Source organism: Rhopilema esculentum, chromosome 6 (genome assembly GCF_057945365.1).
Source record: "Rhopilema esculentum isolate cy_ngs chromosome 6, ASM5794536v1, whole genome shotgun sequence".
NCBI lineage: Eukaryota > Metazoa > Cnidaria > Scyphozoa > Rhizostomeae > Rhizostomatidae > Rhopilema > Rhopilema esculentum.
The window spans coordinates 5761254-5784699 of NC_142820.1; the positions used below are offsets into that span (position 1 = coordinate 5761254).

General features: G+C 36.7%; 3 protein-coding genes across 4 annotated transcripts; all 3 read right to left on the reverse strand.

The window, feature by feature from the left end:
- Positions 1-1603: 1603 nt before the first annotated feature.
- On the reverse strand, positions 1604-5125 carry LOC148960098 (uncharacterized). The gene is made up of 4 exons (XM_089108826.1): positions 4990-5125; positions 3611-3833; positions 2558-2997; positions 1604-2031 (listed from the first exon to the last, which is right to left on the reverse strand). Exons 2-4 carry the CDS (start codon positions 3799-3801, stop codon positions 1820-1822), a joined length of 843 nt encoding a protein of 280 aa, XP_088964952.1. The 5' UTR covers positions 3802-3833; positions 4990-5125; the 3' UTR covers positions 1604-1819.
- On the reverse strand, positions 5125-13614 carry LOC135686068 (uncharacterized). Its single transcript, XM_089108825.1, has 4 exons — positions 9048-13614; positions 8593-8949; positions 5744-5992; positions 5125-5349 (listed from the first exon to the last, which is right to left on the reverse strand). Exons 1-4 carry the CDS (start codon positions 9112-9114, stop codon positions 5126-5128), a joined length of 897 nt encoding a protein of 298 aa, XP_088964951.1. The 5' UTR covers positions 9115-13614; the 3' UTR covers position 5125.
- A 1264-nt stretch (positions 13615-14878) lies between these two features.
- On the reverse strand, positions 14879-22318 carry LOC135686069 (solute carrier family 22 member 15-like). 2 transcript variants are annotated; one of them, XM_089108822.1, is made up of 8 exons: positions 21755-22318; positions 20895-21322; positions 19690-19902; positions 18979-19113; positions 16694-16776; positions 16425-16533; positions 15564-15769; positions 14879-15491 (listed from the first exon to the last, which is right to left on the reverse strand). In XM_089108822.1, exons 1-8 carry the CDS (start codon positions 22163-22165, stop codon positions 15340-15342), a joined length of 1737 nt encoding a protein of 578 aa, XP_088964948.1. In that variant the 5' UTR covers positions 22166-22318; the 3' UTR covers positions 14879-15339. The 2 variants fall into 2 exon arrangements, with proteins under 2 accessions (XP_088964948.1, XP_065058292.2); XM_065202220.2 differs by having other exon boundaries at positions 14881-15467; positions 21755-22316.
- Between the last annotated feature and the right edge of the window lie 1128 nt (positions 22319-23446).

Below are 23446 nucleotides of genomic sequence, written 5' to 3' on the forward strand. Positions count from 1 at the left end.
TGGAAACTATTTATTTAACAAGGGGATGTTGGTTCCAGGCTGAAAACAGCCAGCTATTTAAGAAAATAATGATAAAATAAGCTACTACATTAGAAAAGATTCAGTGCTGGTCGCAAAAGCACTCGTGTCTTACTTTTTCTTCAGCATAAATTACAATTACGGAGGAAAAATTAATACCCTTCAATAATTGACTTTCTATGAAGAGCGGCGAAAGACCCCAACCTCTTCTGCCCCAATCTTCTCCACCAACTCAGTTTCAGTTAAACTTAGTTTCAAATGGAGCTTTGGAAAGGAGTGCCTGTCTTTGGAGTTGGTGAATGAATCACAGTGCAATTAAAACATTGACGTTTAGTGACTGGGAGGTAGGAAGTGCTTTTTTATAATAAAGGTTTGTATGCTGAAATTGCCCATGGCAAACATTAACATAAATACAAAAAACTAAATACAATATAAAAAGCAAGCAACTAAGAACAATGTACGAATAAAGAAGGAAAATTCAAGTTATATAATTAATGTTATGTAGATATGCACATAAGGCTCATCCTAAACGATTCCCGTGATTCTAGCCAGCGATATGAAATTAACTATTGATTTTCGGCTGTCTTATTCTTTAGCTCAACAGCAAAATAAATTTATCACGCGTATCAAGGGATGGAATTCTGGGGAATTTTGAAAAAACCACAGATAACATAGACTTCATAGCATCCTGGTAAAACGGAAAATACCAGAAAAAGATCCTAAAACAAAGCCTGGCTTGGCACACGAAGCTAACAGTTTAGATTCATATCGCTTTGGTCTTCTACGTCACAGCTGCCGCAGAAAAGGTAGAAGGCATCAGCTATCCTGTTAATAAAAAGGTTGCCTTGATAAAGCCTGATTTACACGAGACGAATTTTTCGCGCGAAGCGAATTTTTCGCGCGAAGCGAATTTTTCGCCTGCGAATTCGCTGCGAATTCGAAGTTTAATTTCCACTGGCAGAATTTTTTTTGCGAAAGAAAATGGCGTCTGTTGGAAGATTGTTGTTATTAAAAAAAGCGAGCAAAAAAGCAAAGTAAGGAGTACTTGGTTCGAAAATTTTATTCAGAACGTCTGCAGAAGAGGGAGTTTCATCTTTTGGTAAATGACTTACGCTTACATTGTCAGGAATAATTACTTTCGAATGTCGCCAACTACATGTGAGGAGCTTTTATCGTTTATTGCACCAAAGCCGCCTGTTGCTAGAAACGTCCCATTCCATTTTTTATGTTATAGGTGCGGGATTTTCCCAGCATTGTTTAGGCCTAGTCATAGGTTACTCATTCTTCACCCATATTGTTGTTTGAACCATTGCGTAGTTTTCTGTCGTTTTGCATACTTTTGATTTATATATGTTTACATTGCGTAGCACCATTCGGCCTAGCCCTTCCTTTCCCATGTCTTCATGTCAAGAGACGACAAAGATTTGTTGTAAAAAGAGTGGTTTCTACTTTTTCGCAGCGAATTATTCGCTGCGAATTCGCTGCGAATTTTCCATCTCCACTTCTGCGCATATTTTTCGCGCATTCGCGAAGAAAAATTCGCTTCGCACGAAAAAATTCGTCTCGTGTAAATCAGGCTTAACAATCGCCTTTACAAAAAAGACCTATACAAGAGGCGAAGAGTCTAAATTTCACCATGCTTTATCATTTTTAACATTAATTAATGTTTTTTCGGGTGTAAGACATATCATAACCAACAAGCTTTAAGTGTAATACTTTATGTTATTTTTTGCTAAATGAACTACTGTGCCTCGATTATGTGTGAATAAGTATCTCGACTAATAGTCAAAAGGATTCAAGTTCAAGCTGTGGCTTCCATTTCATAGCCGTTGTTTACATTTGAGCCATCTTTAAGTTCATTTGCCTTCTTGCTATTCCACGCTTTTGATATTTTGAGTCTTTTATTTATCAATGATTTTCCCACGAGAGCGACCACGCACATTCCAAGAAGAGCAACTCCCAAGATCAGTCCATGGGTGGACGTGAACTTTCCGCTATCAGCTGAATTTTGATCTCTGTGGAAAAATACGGTGATCATAACTGGCATCAGAAATCCTCAAGCAAGTAAAAAATGAAAAAGATGTCTTCTATACCACATTTATTATCACACCAAGCAAAGTTCAAAAATTCAAACTAGGGTTGACACCCAAGAACAGGAATCTTTTTACTTTTATCAAGGTTCAAAATTGGTGGAAAGAAACTACTTTTGCTGGCACCGCAGTTAAGATTATCATTATTTCTATCTTATTTGCTATACCGCAATCTAGCAATACAGACAACAGTCACATACGAGTTGTGTCTATTAGGTACAACTACCATAGACAATAGCTTTCTCCTTTGTTTTTTAAAAATATCATTCTGCAGTAAGCTGCTACTACTATTCACCCTGCTGGTCTGCTTTAAAAAGCAACCAAATTGTTAATTTTGACTGTGACTCCCACTGATTCAAAACATTTATACGCCAATTTTTTAGAAAATTTACTTGATTACAGATGTTTGGAGTTTGTCAATCAAATTTGTAAAATTCTATTAAACTCACTATTTTTCTTTGCACCAGAGTTCTCACTGGTTTTCAATGGTCCAAGATTCAGATCATATGTCTTTGAGGGAGGGAAGTTTTCCTTCGCAACATCTCGTTTCTGAATGCGTTTGCTCTGATGCAACCCTTCATTTTCAACCTTGCTTGCGATCAAATCATAGTTGAGCGTCATAGAATTTTCTGTTTCAGATTCGGCCAAATCATGATTGGAACTTGTGGAATCTTTGACCCCTGTCAGCGACCTTCGCAGTCTTCTAACATTGTTTCCTCGGCAGCCAGACGAGCATCGAGAATCTGTAGAAGTCTTATGGCACATGAAAATTTGGCAATGAAGATAAACCTGATTCATTTTCCCAACAAATGCAAAGGAATCGAAACTGAACCGCATATACTGGAGGTCCTGAGTCGGATGAAACTGTACGGTGGAATCAAATGAACACCTGAAAAGAAAAATATTTTTCCGAATATTAGCCTTAAGTTAAGGTTTTATGGGGAGATGCTGAGAGTTGGGTATCTAAAAATGGTGGCAATGACGTATTCAGGGCATGGTGTGCGCTGGGCTACTGAGATATTGTTTGGGCTGGAATAGTGCATCTAAGGTATGATGATGGGTGGCGTATCTAAAGAATTCAAAAAAGGCAACTCTAACGATGATGTCAGTAGCGTGTCTAGGGTGCGGTGTATATGCGGTATCTTGTTTATGGTGTGAGCTGGGTAGCTGAGGTAGGACTGTGGTAGCAACAGTAAGACCGGGTGGAAACTCGGGTGGGCATTTAGCATGCAACTCTAGCAGATGATACGAACTCTGCAGCTATTTGTAGTTCTTCTGTATCATAGCACTATATCCTCTCACCATTGAAATGTTTTATGAAACCAACTTGGGGAATAACTGGAGACTGACTTTAGGAAATACGTAGAGATTTAATAATCTTACATCCTAGTTGCTACGATTTTTTGCAACCCTTTATTGTCTGGTTGAATTACACGATGCAACAAATACTTTCTTGCACAATTTTAACTTTAGGATTAGAAGCGACATCCAGAAACTCCTACCTGTCTTTGATCAGAGTATGACTTGAAGGGTGGTTCACGTCCATGGTGGGCGTGGCAATGCACTTCTCAATCAAAACAGCAATGTCGCTGTCATTTGATTCAACTTTGGCCTGAAAATGTATCCTTTGATTTAGTTTAACTTCTTGTGGAAATTCCCCTACAGGCTTCGTGAAGTCTGAACCATTGAACATTTCAAGTGAAACAGAAAAATTCCCATAGCCATCTGAAAAACACGAATATTTTGAATTGATCAGAAATTCAGCGTACTTGCTTAAAAAACCTGGCGGAGTGGGTAGGGGTTAGAGAGGTTAAGGAGGTTAACAGGCCATAGTGTTGGCCTAAAAGCTTCAAAACCTTTGAAGATAGCATAGCAAATGCAAAAAGAAGCAGGATGCTGAGTGGCAGCATCACCATTTAGTTATGGGCAGCATCATTCATTATTCATAGTAGCATATGGGTAGTTGTTTTTTGCTCTTTATCTAAAGTTGGTACAATGTCTAGCTACACTAGAGCTAATTAAAACCAACTAAATTAAATTGCCGTCGCAAATATAAAACATATATAACCAAAGCTTGATATGTTTTTTGCAAAAGACACAAAAATCATTAAACGATGAAGGTTCTGAGATTTTTTCCTTGAATATTTGTAAAGTTGGGGCTTTTTAATTTCTTTTGTTGATTGAGTTCCATATTTGCTACATCTTTATCTTTTCAATTGTTTTAAAAGATAGCTCCGTTGTCTTAAATTGGGAGTTCCTTAAGTCATATGGCACTTATTTATGGAAAATAACTGTTTCATTCATTCGTTTTTAAAAGTTGTTCAAAAGTTGATTAATAATCGTTATGAGCTATTCTTTCATGAATCCTGCTTTAACTCCGGCTATAAAACATCAAAATAAGAGGATAATAATTAAAATATAGTAAAACTAATGCTTGCATTATTTGCTTAGTTTCATTTGTTACCATGATAAAAAAATCTTCCTACTAAAGAAACATTTAATTATAAAATACAGATTTCTTGGAAAGCCACATTCCACTCTGTTACTTGTCAGATCCCTTTGAAAGAGCTAAAAATAACATATGCACATGTAAAGCGGCAAATTTTCTTTATTCGAGAGTTACACATTTTAAAATAAAAGCAGCCTAACCCCTTGATTTTGTAGTTTTTGTTTCGCAGTTCTGTAATATTTTATGTGTTTTTTGCATATTACTTTGACGTTGATGTTTCTTGAACATTGTAGGAGGCATTTGTAGTGGGGACCCGTTGACGATATGTCCGTCCTCGCTAGATATACCCAAGTACCATGTACCAAAATGCTGTTTATAGATTTTTAAAAGCATGTATAAGAAATATTTCCCATAAGCCATTACAGGATTTACCTTCACTTGCTGTAAGGAAGGATGTCGTTGCTCTAATAATGGCATTATTCGTGTCAGCATGGCGGGAAAACGAGCAGCTGTATGATATCCTTTTCCCACTCAAACGAGAGATGGTACCACCATTACCTCCAAATGTTCAAATGACTTCTTTTTCATAGACAATATGCGTCATTGTTTCTCTTTTAGTTGTTCCGCAGTCATTGAATGCTGTTATCAACCCATATCGGTTGACAGGGACATACTTTTTTGCAGTGCAGTTACTGTGCCTCAAGGTAACTACAGTACCATTTGACATCTGGAAACGGGAGTCTAAGTATATCAGCATCCAGTTGGTATCGCAAACCACTGTGTTTACGCCGTCTGAAAAGTGTTTGTTAAAATACTAAAAAGTTCAATTCTTACAAACTGACATGTAAAATTTGGCTAAGTATCTTGTTCTTTAAAATGTGTACTTACGCGGGGTTTGGAGTCAAGCTCGTGCATAGAACAAGACAATGCAAATAAATAGTATAAAAGTCCAAAGCAACACAGACACAATTTAAACTATTGAAATAGACCTTGTAACCGTTAGTAGTTAAATACTTTCTCTTCTAGAAGCTTTTATTCTTCGAGTTATTTCGACATAAAAACTGAATACTTTCAATGCATGGATGATTTTTAAGGAGAACACTGTACCAATAGAATGTTTTTGCAAAAATTGTGACAGACTTTAAACAAATTTGTAACATATTGGTAAGACTATGTGCTTACTAACCAGCACAAGTGGTCCCATCTCCAAAATATCCAGTATTGCACTCGCAATTGTATCCTCCGGCTGTATTGATGCATTTAGCATTAGCGCTACACGAATGTGCTCCTGAATTGCATTCATCAACATCTAAACACGAAAAGCCGTTTCCAGTAAACCCATTCTTGCATGTACAGGTATACGAACCAACAGTGTTTGCACAGTTTGCATTCGAGCTACAGTTGTTTGTACTGCTTGATGCACATTCGTCTGTGTCTAAATTCAAAAGTAAATGATTCAGTTTTTTCTCGCTGAAATTTATTTTTGCGTCGAAATAAGGAGCTCCAAAGGAAATCTCCTATAAAGAAAGATATTGTTCAACATAGAAACAATTGTCAAGACTTACAAGTCGTCGGCAGGGATAGCACAGCCATTAGGCTGATAGGCCCCTATGAGTTGATAAGCTTAAAATTTGAAGCATATCAACTAATAAAATGCTTAAAGTTGAACAAAATAGAAGATTTTAAATGCTCAGAGCCCAAAGAAATTGGATGGCATTGGACCTCCTCGTGTGTATTTGTTATCCTTTGTACCACTTAGTTGTTTAACTGTTTGGCTCTCATTTATGAGGTTGGAATTAAGAATCCAGTATTCAGTTTAAGGTGATACGACAGCCTCTTTTAAACCAACCAGCCTCTTCATTTTTTTCTTTTATTTCAATTTTGCCAAGCTTTATCGAATTGCTTTGCATGCACCAATCATATTTCATCAGCAGATCCTTCAGCATTGGGGTTGCTGTTTTAATTATGTAGACTTAGATAGAAACAACGTGTGCTTTGTGATTGTCTTCTCGAAATCTTTACGATGCTGGTAATGCAAAACATTAATGCCTTCAAAACAAAACATAACATTAGACTGTAGTAGTTCGAACGTATGTACATATTGTGTTTCCTCAAGGGACGCCGGAGAGGGGGGCGGGGCGCGGGGGATTGACCACCCCTGTGGCCTTTTGATAGGAGGGGCAAGGGGGACTAAAGTACCCTACTCACAAAAGTGCCCTTGACGCCGGCCATTTGCAGAAAATCCATGAGATTCATACGAAATCCAGACTGCAGACTCATCTATGACGACATTTCTCGTAGCCTCAGCCCCAGACTACTTTTAGTTTGAGGCCTGGAACTCAGACTACATTTCTCGAAACTTATGAAGAAATTCCTTATGCCATGCCATAATTTAGCCCATTTTCAAGATACCGACAGAAGACCAGAACAAAATGACAGTTACGAAAGAATTGTTGGTAGCTGGGAATCAATTTTTTCAAATGCCTTTTTAATCAAACTCGCCCTCCCTTGCCCCTTAGTCGTTCCGGCGTCCTTGATTTCCTCTATTTGTAAAGGCTGCTCACACTTTTCTGCGGAAGAAATCTATTCTAGTATATCACTCTGTAAGTAACTGTGCTTAGTATTATCTTAAATATGACCTTGGCTTAAGCTTGGTAACTCTGTCTTTACCAAAGAAGATATAGAGAAATTTAAAATGGGAATTTAGTCAAAAAATCGGTCATTGTTCAAGCTCTACAACGAGTAACATCTTGGCTTAGGAAATAGATCGAGAAACCTGATCCAGAATAACTTGGTGCCAGCACCCAACGATGGAGTCTTTTTTTCTAAGGCCTTAACTTGGCTCCCAAGGTCTATTTGTTGATGGAAAGTTTTCAAATCCAGAGTAATTTTTGACGACACATAATCTTCCATTTTTAGTTGACGGTGCTTCTGTTAATATTTCAATGGTAATGTGTTTGTTAAACCGTAATTCATTTTTTTTTCTGCCCCATCTAATTTTGGTTCCTTTTAAAATTTTAAAAAAGCTTGATTACGAGTTAGGGCGGGTTTCCACTTTGGCGCTCAATCGCGATCGCAAAATTGATTTCCTCTCTTGAGATTTGGTCGCGCGATCGCTGTCAGTGCCCCCAGTAGATTTAGGCGCAAGAAAAATTTTGGCGATTAATAGGCGATAAATTTTGATTCTCATTTTGTTGAGGCGACGATTGAAAAGAAAGGTCCTGTAGACTTTTGAGAAAAAGAGATTTCGGAGAAGGAAAATATATGCAAAGCGATGTGAAAAGGGAGAGTAGACAGAACGAACCTTTTTGACAAGGAATACTTCTTGCAACATTTTGGGATGATACCTGATCGCTTTGAGGAACTTTTGAAGTACGTTTCCCCCAAAATGACAAAGTTTTCTTTCAGAAGAAAGACGATTGGTCCGTTTAAACAAGATATTTTTTCTCAGCGTAGCAAAGCGTGGAGTTGATTTTATGGATAAGAGCCAAAGAAAATAAGACAGAGGAATGAGGCGTTTTATGTTAACCAGAAAAATAACGAAGCATCTAATTAATTCTTGAGAATCTGATCGCAGAAAAGTAAAAATCTATTCAACTCCCAAAAGCAGTGGCGCGATCGCCAGTGCAATCAGTCGCGCAATCGTGCGAGCAGAATCGCCGGAGTGGAAACCCGCCTTTACTAGCCTGCGCGCAGACTCCAAGTATCTTACCATAACTCTGGTAAGATACTTGGAGTCTGCGCGCAGGCTAGCCTTTACATAAAAAGGGTTGTTTTTAAAAATTGCCAGATCTTTTCTATTACAAGTGAACATTACAATAGACGAAACTATGCGACACAGAGATAAATAGAAGCTTGAATATAATTCCTCTGATTTTCCTTCAGTCAAAACCCATTTTAGATACAATTTCTGGCCATCCTCAGATACCATATTTCCAAAACGTTTCTTGCCGTCAACCACAGTTGCGGCCTTTCCTAAACCCTTTCAAATACGTTTCGCCGGCCCTGAAATATTAAGAAAATTGACAATCATACCAGCACAAGACATCTTGACTGACAAAACGCGGTCCCCAAAATGAACTCCATTCTCGAACGTTTGCCAGACACCATGAAAGCCAGGTTGAAAAATTTTGGTGTAAGGCTGTCCGCCATTAGACTGTTGTGCTAGCTGCGCTTTGCACGGGCCTTTAATATCGATTGCGTCGATGCCACCACAAACTGACTGCCAGTTACCATTACCGATAACAGGCGTGCAAGGATTCCAGGCGCATGCAGACGTTGATATGCCTTGAGATATGTAACTGCAGGAGAAACCATTTCTTGAGCCGCAGGCAGGTGCAGCTTGACAGTCTCTGTAAATGACAACTGAACATGTGCTTATGTCACAGCTCCCTGAAAAGAAGAACGATGTTTAGAAACATTCTTTCCAGAACTGTTCCAAAGTGATTAAAAGACCACAGCGGTGGTGTTTGAAGAGCAAGCAAACATACCTTCAACCAGCAAGATCACTGCCAGCACTTGCATTATACATAATGTCAGTCGCTGCATCCTCCCCATTGCTGTAGCTAGTTTAGAACCAATCTACTTCAGACACTTTAGTTAAAAAAATTTCAAGCACATCACACCTAACTTAGTTCAAACTAGCAGTGGCACAAAAGATTATTCGGCCGTCCCCGTGTTCTAGTTATCTAACGAACTCAATATATTCTGAATCTCATTCTCATTTTCTGTCTGAAAAGCATGCGGTTGAATAAACCTAAACTAAATCAGATTCGGCCAGGCCTACTGGCCGTCAAATTTTAAGCAACGCAAAGCAGCATGCGCCACAAGCAACAACAAAATCAACGCAAACACCTTTACGTTGTTACCTTAATTTTGAAGTCGCTCATGAAATCAGGTATTCACCTTGACCAATCTGAATTTGGGAATATGAAGTTCTTAAACTGTACATTTCACATGGACAGACACCACGATTAACCACATGATTAATGTGGATGTACACCATTGACTAGAAGTGAAACGGGTGAATATATTTTACTTATACTTAAACTTGCTAGATTCTTGTCAAATGTCCGAGGCAAAAAGCCAACCAACCCTAAAAGAATTTAAGGAAGGTTTAATAAAATCCAGCACTGCATGAGTCGCAATATTTTAAACATTAATATTTTTAAATCTTATTTCTTTCATTCTTATTTTATCATATATTTATTTAAACTTAAAAGGTATTTAAATGCATGCCTCCCTGTAAATCAGTTTTTCTCTAACTGAGGGGCTTCAATGGCTTAAAAATTGAAAAATGAAATGAAATGGAAAATGACAATCAGCAATTTTAGATAGTAAGACAACAAGAAAGGGGATATTATCATACCTAAATTTCTTCTCAAAGTTTGACATCCATTTGGCCTGTTCGGGTGTTTTAATTTTGTCAGATTAGTAAGGTAAACCAAAATATTTCTATAAACAATTTGCAAATCCTTCAAAATCAAATTTAACTTCTTCAGCCATTCAACAGAACATTTTGTCGACCAAAATCTGAAAAATTTGAGTTATACTTAAGCATCTATAACGATTTCTAGGCTGGATTTCTGAAGAAATCTGAAGCATTTCCCTGCCTGCCTCCTTGGACAAACAGAAACCTTGTAACAATTTTTCAACGATTTAATAGGAGTCTGGTGCGATGAACGGAAAAAGAGAAAGGCCAATGGAAAAAAAACCAAAGGAAAGCAGGCAGTGCAAGAAGGTGTCGGACTCTTTTGAAACTAACTTTATTCCGCAATTTTAGGATGCAATAATGCAGTATCTATGTCAAAAGAATTTTCCTCAAAAGAATTTTCCTCAATCGCATTTCTCGTGCTTTTGTGCTGCGCTAAGAACCGTCGATTGAAGCTTTCCTTTATTTTCCTCTTGGTTGGTGACGCAGCATAACTGGGAAATCCAGTATAACTTTGAATTTCTTCACAAAGATACTTGATGCTATTGAAGAGTTGTGAAACTAAGCATTGTTATAAGCACTGTTGAAACTATTATAACACAACATAGCAGTTTCTATTCTCGCTTATTTGTCGAGAATTAAAAAATGTTATTTACAACGAAATCATCTTTTTGCTGCTTTTTGAACGCGTATCCTACAATGACGCACACGGACGCTTTGATGCACGCCGGTAAGGGGAAAACCGGAAAAATGGAATAGATTGTTTGAATGACTTTTAAAGAGAGGAAATTTAGAGCTTGGTGCTTTGAACATAAAATGTGATTTTTTTAAATAAACTGCAAGTTACACAGAACGTTCATTTTGCTCTATTCATTTGCTCTATTTTGCTCTATTTTTGCTCTAAAACATAAATTGTGAAGAGTTACTGTATTTTACAGTACTGATAATCTCGCCGGTTGCTTAAGTCGAAAGACCTTTGCGAAGCGAAATACAGGTCATAGAGAGAGGTAGATGAGGTTCCCAGAATGCCAAGGGCACTCATAGAAAGGTTAACAAAGATACACATTTATAGGCAGGGCTCAGTTCCTTGGTAAGATCGCTGTATTTCTTAACTTTTCGAGTACTGTTTTCGATAAGATCACTGTATTATGGAAACTTTTCATTTTGAATTTCAGTTAAAACTACAATTACAAATCTCACTATTACAAGGCAATTTGTAACTGGCTAGCCTGTTTTTACAAAATAAGACTATTACAATCGTAGTAAAGAGGAAAGAAAAAAAAACGTTAAAAGGGGAGTAGCTCTGGGTTAGTCCATGTTTTGTTCCTACAGCAAAAAATGTAATAGGTGGTACGAATGAATATCGTAGAAAGCTTAGAAATGAGATATCGTTTGTGTTGATCATCGATGGAAAGAGATAATAATAATAATGGAAACTTTTCATTTTCAATTCAATTAAAACTACAATTACAAATTTCACTATTACAAAGGTAATTTGCAATTGGCTAGCCTGGGTTTACAAAGAAAAAGACTATTACAAGCACAAACAAAAATAATAATAATAACACTAACCCCCTGTAATTTTCCAATACACATCTAAAATAGTGTCACGACGAAACCAAAAAGATTTTCAAAAATAATCTAGCTACTCCCAAATTACACAACTCTCTACACAATCCCCAAAATAGAACTCCCTATAATAGGATCTTTAACTTCTCTCGTGTAAATACATTTTCTCTTGTTTTGAATGAAATGTCAATGCGAATATTAGCCTAATGATCATATCAATGTCCAACAATAAACAAATTTCAATATTTTTTCATAGGCCGATCATCAGATAGAAGAATATCGGCAGTCTGATTGTTACTCAGTTTCCAACTAGAAAGTTACTCCATCTGAGCTGCTAAAGCACAAATAATTTGCTTGCTTTGCTACAGGGAAACCGCTTTTAGAATATGTTAACTTTGGCTTACATTTTCAGCGGTATGTTAACAATATGTTTAGAATATGTTAACGTCAGGTCAGCTTTCGGTCGCGGTTCATTTGCTAAGGCACAAAACTAACCAAAATTCGACTTTCAAAGACCACCCTTAATATCATCAATATCCTCCCCGCAAAAGTCTATTAATCCCTTTTTCATTTTCGAATAATTACATGCACGTATTCTTTTTAAGAAGAACCGACCCAAAATACTTGGTATGTTAAGTTTTCTCACTTTTTTGGGGCTTTTGATCCCAAGGTTTTTATTTAGTTTTCCAATTTTGAAAGGGTAATGGAAGTGCTAGCTTCAACAACAGTGTGTTAATGACTTTCACTCGACTAAAGAATAAATGCATAAATTTGAAGACATGATAAAATCAGAAATAAAAAAGTAAGAGTGGCAAACTTCTTTTATATTTTCAAGGAAGATCATTTCGACTCAATTGGTTGCCAAATGGTTTATTCTTGTTAGAGAATCTCATACATTGATCTTTATTGCCGCCAATCGAAGTAGAAAGAGGATTGTCACGCAACCATATGTTATTCGAAGAATTATCTCAAAAAAGAGGGAGAGGGGGCTAAACAATTCATTAGAAAATACACTAAATTTGATACGAAGGGCTTGAGAACAGGCTTCGAACAAGAGCTGCTTAGCTTCTCGGTAGAAGAGAATTACCATACTTCAACCCTGTTATTGAGCGTCAAGAAAATGCAATTTGTCATTGCAATGTGCTCAAGATAAATTTGTCAAGGGTAAGTGATGGACCTTTATTGATAAGAACACATTTAAGAAATCGATTAAACAAAATGTCTTTAGAAAACTGGATGCCTTCAAGAAACGGCGCAAAATTTCAACGACAACCGATATGTGCCTATTTTGGCAATCTGAATAAGAGAAAAGGAAAATCTGCAAAGCAGCGAAGCAGGTAAACAAATCTTTGACGTCACCCTTGTTTAGTTGCGAAAATAAAAAACAACTAGTCAGTAAACATTTCGGAAATGTTCGTGATGAGGAAAACTGCAAAAGATACGTCCACTGATATCGAGAATAATGTGGTACAAAAAGAACAAGGAAAATCGAAAATAACCAGTTTAAACTTGAAAATCAAGCGTAACCTGTTGAAACGGAAGTCACGCACATTTACTACCAATAATGTGCATGTGGCAGCGACAGCAAATAGATTTCTCAAGTGTGACGTCACAAAAAAATATTTTTAGAATTCTCGAATTTTGACCACATTCCATAAAAGAACACCAAAAAATACTCCCATATATGCAAAATCAGTTAATTTTGTCAAAAATCGGGTGAGCTATGGCCAATAGAAAATTAGAAGTTTTTGAACAGATTACTGTTATTTTGGCTCAGTTCATAAAGTTATGAACTGAGACCAAATTGATTGGGCCAAAGCTTGTGCTCATCTGGCAATATCTTTGCCAATTACCTTTAACCTTTAACTGATTCTGCAAATTTAGAGGTATTTCATGATGCTCTTTCAGATTATGGGAACAAATTTAGAAAATTCTAAAAATAGATTTTTGTGACGTCATCACTTGACAACTCTATTGCACAGCAGTCTAAATCAACGATCTAACGCTTTCACTGCACAAATTTATCCAAATTGTGATGAAAAAAGCCTCATGCGAACCGAAAAATCTTCTACATCTCTCACATCTTTCAACAGACCTACAATTTTGCGTACCCCTATGAATTTCCGCACCGTAAATCTCTTATACACGAGAAAATGTTGGCATGCATACTTGAATAACAAAAGTAAACAATTATAAAGAAACAGCGATGCAATGAAATTCAATAAAATGCATCCAAAAATCCCATACGTAATATAACATGCAAATAACGTTATAGAAACAAATTGTAGCAAAAGAATGTCTTAACGATCTTAACTCAGAGAAAAGGAATAAATTCCATTTAAATACAATATCGTACTATCGTTTTTGGCATAAATACAGATTTATTGACGAGACATTAGATTTAATTATTCCAAGATAAATTCTTAAAAATAGATATAAACGTTAGGTTGCAAAATTTTTTCTGTTTTACAAACAAAACCACTACTTACTTACAAACAAACATTATCAATGCTTCACAAACCTTAAGAAAGCCCACAAGAGTAGAAAAGTACAATATTTGACAAAGTGTACCACTTTTTGACACAAACAATAAACAACTGGCGCGTTAGACACCAAACAATTTGCATATTATTAGACTGATTAAAAATAAATTCCCAAAACATTGGGAATACTGAATGCATTGGAGTTAAAAAAACAGAAACCTATTATAATTGTGAATGTGAGAGAGTTTGGGCCCAAAAGGTCTGTGGCAAAGGTGATAGCATAACTAGTTATCCTCTTGCCGGGCAAACATTGGAAAAGCAATCGCCAAAGAGATGTATATAAATTTAATATGTGCGAGCAATCTAGGCTTAGAAATTTAGGATAAACTGAAAAATTCTTAAAATTTATCCTAGAGCTGGCATACCTTTTACGATCTGAACGAGGCCAGCACAGGGCAAATAAGAGGTGGAATGAATCCGTTACTTGCTGGCGAAATAGATGAAACGAAGGTGAATTATTTTGGGATGGAAGCTATATGTATATTAGTTTAAAAGAAGAGAAAAATAAGACTACTGAAAAATCAGACATAAGCAAGCATTGAAGCAAAGTTGTAGCAGACGAAATAAAAAGGAAGGCTTCTCATTAGCGAGAAAAGAATGTGAGCTTTCCAAGCACCAGCTTCACAATTCAACTTGGAGTTCTTTTCAAGCAAGAATTCATGTGCAAAATAAACTCCTCCATTTGGTCAACGATAAGCTAACGTGTGAGAATATTTTTTGCAACCGACTCAAGGTAGCACATTAAAATTTGTAACAAAATGATCCACATGCAATGCAGTACAGCAATGCATGAGCTGGGAATTCTTGGGCAGCTAAAGGCTATGGGGATGCTAGCGGGTTGCTTCAATAAGAGTGAGCTGATTGAGCTAAAAGCTAGTTGAAACTGGCAAAGGTCGGACAAAGTTATTTTAAGCGAATGAACAATTTTACTATAGATTCACTAGGAAATGTGATTAATCAAAACATGTATTACATATGCGTAGCTGCAGGTACCAAATAAAGATTTTACATAAAAATTGAGCAACAAATTTTCGTTTTAACTGCGTTTTTTCCAATCAAAGATTCTTGAATTGAAATTACGTGGAGTGCATCTTATTGTGTGTGTATCAGTGGCTTCAAAAATGAGCCGCAGTGCAAAGCAAAATTTCAAAATTGTAAGAAATGGATTATTTGTTATACTTCGTAAAATGGCTTTGGCATACAGCTTGACATGATAGAGCATTTGCTGCAGACATAGAATCATGAGATGAGAGCATCTTTTTCGCAAAACGCATCGTCTTCTTCTTCACCTTCACAAGAATCACGTGTTATCCGTTGATTTATCACATGATCCTTGGCCTCATCAATATTTATGGCTGCTAAGGGATCTGTAACAGAAGAAAAAAGATCTTCTAAAATCCGGTTCTGCATTCAAAACTCAAAAAGAAAAACGAGTATTTATTCCAGCAATTTAAGGTACTTACTAAGTTTGTATTCTTCCAGCGATTCCATTATTGATTTTCCAAGCGTTTCTGGCAGAGACAAGCAAAGCATTCCAGCGAAAATCGATAACACGCCCATGATCACAAATGGGAGACTTGGAGTGACCAACTTGAGCACATCGCTTATGAACGGAGACGTTGTGCATCCAACTCGAGCGAAAAAAGATGCAAAGCTCATACCTTGTGTCCTGAAAATTGGTTGTTTAGATAATTACATAAATATTAGTTAACAGGGTCGTAGCCCTGGTGATATGAAAAAATGAGGGAATGATTGCCGCCTCGAGACTTAAAGAGAAGAAACAGACATTTCCCAGTGCAATCTTTGTTCCAAAATAGCAGAGCACAAAATTGTAGAGCGTCATAACCTCAAATTACAAACACTTGAAATTTTCCTTCATTGCATGAGGCAGCGATTGCGTAGTGTAGTGAGTATATAACATTTAAAATTTAAAAGTAATTGCTACTGAAAACTGTTAAAAGAAATTAGCAAGACAATAAAATTTTCCTTGATCTCAACCTTAAATATTATCTGAATGTACTTTATGTAAACGGGGCCTACGTCAAGATATTGAAAGTGGGGGAGGGGAGCAGGCTAGCAAAAGTAGAGGGCCAAGGCTTCTTTCCCCCTTTACTGCAGCTTTGAAAAATACACGATTCGCAAAAAAGTGGGGGGAACGCCCATGGCCACTCCGGCCCCCAGTGGCATGGGCCCTGGTAAACCTTTTATATTTTCTGAATACACAGACAAATGGCTCACTGTTTTATAACCAAAATATTGGGGACGCAGCCTACAAAAGCAGGTTGGCCATTCCTAGTGGCGAAACAAATTATAACAATATTTACCTGATAGTTGTTGGGTATAATTCGGTTGTCCAAATATAATAGGCAGAAAAAGCCATAACATTAAACATTTTTCCAACCATCCCACCAATGATCCGTAAAGTTGGATAAACTGAAAAAGTGAGATTTTACTGTTTGACTTATAGAACAAAATGTTAAGCAAAAGTAAGTCAATGAAATTCAAAACAAGTAGAAATCGTATATGAATAACTTTACTTACAGGGTGAGCAATGAGAAGAATTTAAATGTGGACTAAAATTTGTAAAGCTCACTTTTTTCTGGAAACAATGCAATGCTACCACAGAATAATCCAGCAGCCACCATAGAACCAACAGCTGTTTTCTTCCGACCCAATCTATAATTTAGTAAAACATGTTTTTGAAATGTAGCTTTGAAGATGAAAGCAACATTTTACAGAAGTGGTACACAAGGCAGGTGAAACGGATCTATTTCATAAGCAAGTAATAGATTCATTCCACCTCTTAGCTTAGTTTTAGAAATATGGGATTCTATGGATGGCTTAAATTGCATCTAAAATAGATTTTGTCTAAAGGAAACTTCAAGGCAATAATATTAACGCTTTCATTCATCACTATGTCCCACAGTTCTATCTGTATTCACGAAACAGGCCTTTAGAGATAAAAATGTAATTCGATCTTCTTCAACTCTCAGCTATACACAAATATGTTGTGTTTTTAGATTTGAGTCTTTGCTAGCCCATCAGCCAATGCACCAGGTAGTGTATTTCGAAGCTTGCAAGCAGCAAGCCTTCATACCTGGGTATCCACTTACTCCTGCGCCTAGGGGATGATACCAGCAAACGTGTGTCAGTCCATTGCAGCGTTATGTATAAACAATGGAATATCCATGTGCATGTGTATACCTTCTTATTAATGTGGTATAGATATGCAGTTGTAAATAAATGTGTTTATGAATAGAATATACTTTGTGGTTATATCGTGCATGGATAACACAACATTTGAGTTTGATACAATACGTTATGTGCAGTGGAGAGGCCGAGTGGTCATCCGAGTCGTTAATTGAGACCTGTTGCATTAGAATTTACGCTTCGGAATTTAGAGCGAGCTGGCCAATATCTAGCCTGCATGCAAACTTTACCCATCTCCATATTATCATGCCGTAGTGGTACTACTATACCGCAAGAGTTCACTCAGCAAGATTCATTAAAAGCAGACTGCAGACTAGAGTCAGCAAGATATCATGAGATAGGGATCACGAGAAGTAATCACATCGATGGGGAAAGACCAGGATTCTGCTAGACAAGCACAGCTATTTAGCGTCCTAAAAGCTACCTTCAGATGCTTAGCAGTACCAAATATAAAAAATACAACAAAATAACAGGTGTCTGCTGATTATTAGTAAAAGTTTTCTGTAAATTTATTGTTGTATATAAGAGTGTGTACTTGTTTTGGACTATTTTGCTTCAAATTTGATTGATTTATGAATGTTTTTTTGGGTATATTGTATAAATTCCTGTAGGTAAACGAGCAGATATGGCCAAATGCAAATATAGTCATTGATAAAATGTTCACAAGTATTGGAGAAACCCCAACCAGGTCACTAGCCCAGTCAAAAAATAGCATTTGTGGGCATTTTTCGAAAGGGGCTGCACCCTTTCTTTTAGCGTATCAAACTATGCAACTCTACAAAGCTTCATGCTTCTATCACAATTTGCAATTATTTTTCACTTATAGCCCTGGCTATTTCTTGCAAATCGATCTTTATCAAGAGGCGTGATGACCCTTGGTAGCTTGAAAAAAGACTTCTTGTCCCTTCTGTTGGCATACTTAGTTATTGCACAGAACTTAACCATTGTGATTGATCTAACTGTGGCCTAGCTACTCCTTCTAGGCATCAAAGAACCTGAACTGACGGTACAATATAAGAAGGCACATCAAACAAGTTGGCTAGGTCTATATATATATATATATAATGTTTCAAAATCGGGGAAGAAAACTTTCCATTTTAAAATCCGTATGGTATAAAAAACGTGTTGCTATTTGTATTCAAGCCTTGATTGTGATCCATCTTGCATCAATAAGTTGATCATGTGATAAATTGGAATAATCTATTGCAATGTAGCTTAAGCTGGGCATATTTAAGGGAATGATAAGCATATCAAAATACAGAATGGTAAACTACATTTCAATGTCTGCCTAAAAAAGTTTATCTGGCTCTGCAGAAAATGGGTTCGGCCCTAGTTTTGCCAGCCCTGAAGGCAGGAAGGAATAAAGGGGACTTGGAATCCCCAAGAATACTTGTTATTCACAGTGTATAGCTACCCTATCTACCCTTCCACAAAAATATCAACACATCTTAGATATGAAAAAACATTTGGTGACTTGTGCTATTGAAACATCAACCTTCATCTCGAGATACATATCCAACAATAATGCATTCTAGATGTGTGAAGTATCTCTATCAGCAGCTTTGGAAATCCTTCAGAGCTAAGGCAGAATATTGATGCCAACTAATTGAAAATTTGCCCTCCAATTCAAATCAAAAGTCTTCTCGTTTAGACAAAGATCCGCCTTACCTTTCAAGAAATATAACAGCTAAAAAGGTAGCTGGGCATTCAGTCAAACTCATCAATGCAAAATCCCTGTACATATTTCCTGTTAGGTCACCAGATGACAATGATATTCCATAAAAGGTCATTGCCACAATCATCCTGAAATGTATACAATTAGCAAATTTATAGAAATTTTTTAGAAGATAAAAACATGACAAATCAAACTTGTCTAAAAACGGATAAAACTCTCAAAAGAAAGATATTAATACTAGAGAAAGGATCAACTCATTTTTTACCTAACTGTATTTTATGTTATATTTAACATGCCTGAATACAGGAAATCACTCCCCCTACCAACCAACACTAAGATATAAACTTGGCCAGAACAGCAAAGATATCTGTTGTTTTTTTGATAACTTTCTCACTACCTCTAGCTGCTAGCATGTTATGTCAGGTTGAACAACATGGTACAAAATAAAAAGAATCTTGGAAAGCTAAATATTATTGTAACTATTGTAAAGATTTAGGTCTAAATCAATGTCAACTAAATTTGTTATTCAATTAAAGGCAAAATTTATAAACTGATATAGCAAAAAAACTTCTTATTGTATGAATACATCACAAGCTTAATTACAAAACAAAAAGTGTATCATGAGTTATTTGCCTAATTCAAATGATCTTAGTGGAAAAAATAAAGGCATGGGTGCATCAAGGGAAAAAGTTTGTGACACATACCATCCAAAAGAAAGAGGCATGGTTATGAAAAGTCTTCTTCTAGGTCGGAAGAGATGGACCAATGTGCCCTGTGCTTTTTTGACATTGCTGCTCTGCTCTATACATGCATTAGGAAATGGCCGACGGTTGATTCTTGCAATGCCTTTAAGAACATTCAGTGACTTAGCCAACTGTCCTTGGCTACTTAGCCATCTTGGAGACTCATAAATCCAACTAGAAGGTAAAAATTGTCTATCTTTTCCAGTCCTTTTCGTGAGCAAAATTACGCGTGTGTGGCAAATTGCACATGTAAACAAATTTGCGCATGTGATTGCACTTGTAAGAAAATTTGAAGTGCAAACCTGACAAAATTGGTTAAAGGAGCAAGAAAGGTAAAAGCCACTAGAATACGTGCAAGAGCAAAACTAAATTCAATCAATACATAACAGATTTTGTTGCCCTTAGCAGCCATCTTTCAAAAGTCATTGTCACTCTCCAAAGTTACAAGAGCAAATAAAAGTTGTTGCCAACAGCTACTTGCTTTCAGGGCACAATTATGTTTTGACAAGAAATCAGTTATTACACTTAACATGCTAATGGCAACTTAGCTGAAAGACGAGACACCAAGTTGAAAGGAGCTTTCAGTCAAAAGCCAAGGGAAAAGGATAAACAATCAAGAGACCATGGGAAATTGATGTTAACAGGAAACTGCAAAAGCACCTGTTTGCGCGTGTGATGAAAAGCACATGCAATTTAACACCGTGTGTGCAGGCGTGTGCGGGTGGGATCGCACACGCTAAACGAAAAGGACTGCTTTGCATATTGAAGACTTAATTTAAAGTGAAAGCATATGTAGAAATGGAAAAAAGAGAAGTTTGGAAATTTTTTTTGCAATGATGCTGCCCACCTCTAGATGTGCCAAATTAGTTGCTTTTAAGCAAATTTTTATGAACATATTCCAAAAAAGCAAAAATCTGATCTCTTGATACCTTACTAACCATTGCTTTTATGAAAGGTGTCAAAAAATATGAAACCATGCTTCCTATTTTTGTACCAGATGTTGAATGCAGGTTGACATAAAAGATATCATATGAAGGGGGTAAAAGAGCAAGCACTACTTTGCACCAAGAAAGTTGAGAATTTCCTCCATTATGAACACAAGACTTCCAAAAAATTCAACTTGATTGAAAATTATAACAATTCACTTGGCTGTACATCATACTTACTACCACATGATAGCCGATGGTAGGTATGGGGCTGAGCAAATGATTGAAAGCTTTCTCCATTCTCTGATGTAATATGCTTGCAAAGTCAGAAGTAACAATGCACCTGTTCCAACAATAAAAATGCAATTCCCCATAATTGATCTGTGCTTTTTGCCAACCATTTCTGATGCAAGTACAAATGCTGAAATGCCTACACCAGTGATGCCAAAGCCAGTTATACCTCTAAGAAGAATGAACTGCCAAACACTTGTGACAAATGCACTTGTGAAAACAGCAAGCAACACCAGGATGTATGAGACAAGTGCTATTGGTTTACGCCCAAAATAATCAGCTGCAATGCCAAGAGGAATGCATCCCAGTGCCCAGCCCAAGTATAAAGCAGAGTTTGCAAATGCAGCCATTGGATTACCATCACAGACAAGATCAAACTGTCAAAAAGAAATAAGAGAAAATATGAATAAAGGATTCCCTCTGGAAAGTTTATGGAGATGAAGTCCCTACAAAGCCTTTTTCCTATTTGCAATATAATTCCCAGTGGGTACTTTTATTCTTCAAGTACACTGCTTGAAAAACTTTATTATTAACTGGTAAAAACAAACATCAACTGGTAAAAACAAAGTAAAAATATTTTGCTTTTTGTTTGCAAATAATTTTCCAAACAGACTTGTTTTTGCAATGCAAAACTAGGTTTGCCTAGTTTATGCTACTAGACCCAAATTAAGACACACCTTACATGCCACACAGAGTTTAAAGCTTGCAGTCGTACTTTTAAGGGCAAACAAAATCAGGGTCTGACAAATTCTGCAATATGCCCCGAGGGTTCTGTTGTGTCTTGAGTCGAGAGAGAGAAACTAACCAACCTCTGTCACAAATGAAAAATCCTTTTGAACAACATATTCCCAGCTACTTCTTGGCATTGAGCATCGTGAATTAAATCTGCCAGTTTCAGCGGGTGAAACTTCTCCGCTTATGTTGCAAAAATGATTTGTGCCATTTTTACATTTCCAGTTTGGGCTGTGTCCAGTAAAGTACATTATCAATATTTGATAAGTGATAGGAACATTTATAAGACAAACCAAAATTCCAAGCAAAACTTGATAACAACCACATGACCCAATTTCATTAATTATATCGTCCACCGATAAAATACGCTGTTCTCTTATATCCGCTTCATGCTTCCCGTCGCCATTAACATAGTGGCAATTAAAATTATCATCAGCCTCTAGCTTAGCATGATCATCTTCCAACAGGTATTCTTGATCGTTGTTCATTATCTGATATGCAGTGGAAGCAACGCAAATGTATATTGACCATGTTTTGCGTACAACAAAATTTATAATGCCGAAGCACGCCGAAGTAAAATATGTTAAACCTCACACCTTAATGTTTATAGTCAACAACAACCACTGACAACAACTGGTCAACCTTGAACATAAAATTGAAAACGAGGGCAGGGGTCTCAGTCAGCAACAGAAGGTTTCCTGTGAAGTTCACTACTAGGCAAAACCATGGCACCTGTTGAACGCATCGCTACTACGATAGATTCTTTCTCCCTACAGAATTCCTACAAGCGGGGTTCCACTATAGTTGTTTTTCAAATCTTCGAAACATTTTCAATTCTACTATAGTATGTTATTTATCGTTAATATCTATCTAGAGCATATTTTGGTGGTAGTTAGATGCCCAAAGTCACATTTCTATTCTGTGCCAAAGTGCAGTGAAGTCTTTTTCGAAAAAAAATGACAAAGCGATCAAGTAAAATGACAAAGTAACCTGATTACACCTGTTCTAAAATTAAACGTGTACCCCTGGGGTTACTTGCCAATTACAGTTGAAATTTGTTACAAAATAGGGACCCAGGAGGGGGTAACTAGGGTGAAGCTTGAAAGGTAAGAGTCCAAAAAGGGCTTGTTGAAATAAGTCTACCGCACTTTTGATGCATTTGAGGGGGTATAAGATCATCTTTAAAAGATCTAATGCTGTGAATGTAAGCATTTCTTTGTCATCCTCGGACCTGACAGGAAGTTTTTACAGAGATGCCGCATCAGTGATTGTTATTGATTTTCTTGCTTTTGCTTCCACAGAAATCTCGTCGTTAAGGTATAGATTCCAAGATGGTTGTCTGTACTAGAAGCACGACTTGAATAAAAAGCTTGTATAAGTGTTATACTTTTTCAAATTATTCCATATTTGTTAAATCTTGTATCTTTACATGTTAGCTAAGATAATGGACAGGGGGAGCCCCTAGCAAAAACATCTCAAAAACTAGAGTAAGAGCTGAAAATTTGCTACTGTCCTGGATTAACAAAGAGGTCTGAGGTTTTAATTCCCTACTACCATAGCCCTACTTTTCTGGCATTTACATGTTTTTATTTTTGAGCTGAAGCAGATATTTGTGATTTTATAGCGTGGCGATGTAAATAAAATTTATGATTTTTTGCCAAACGAGCATAAATAACACAGCGAATCGGTAACAAAGTTGATTTTGCGCTTTCAGATGTATTTTTTGGTGATCTTTCAAGTTCTGACTTAAAATCAAACAATTCTGTAAA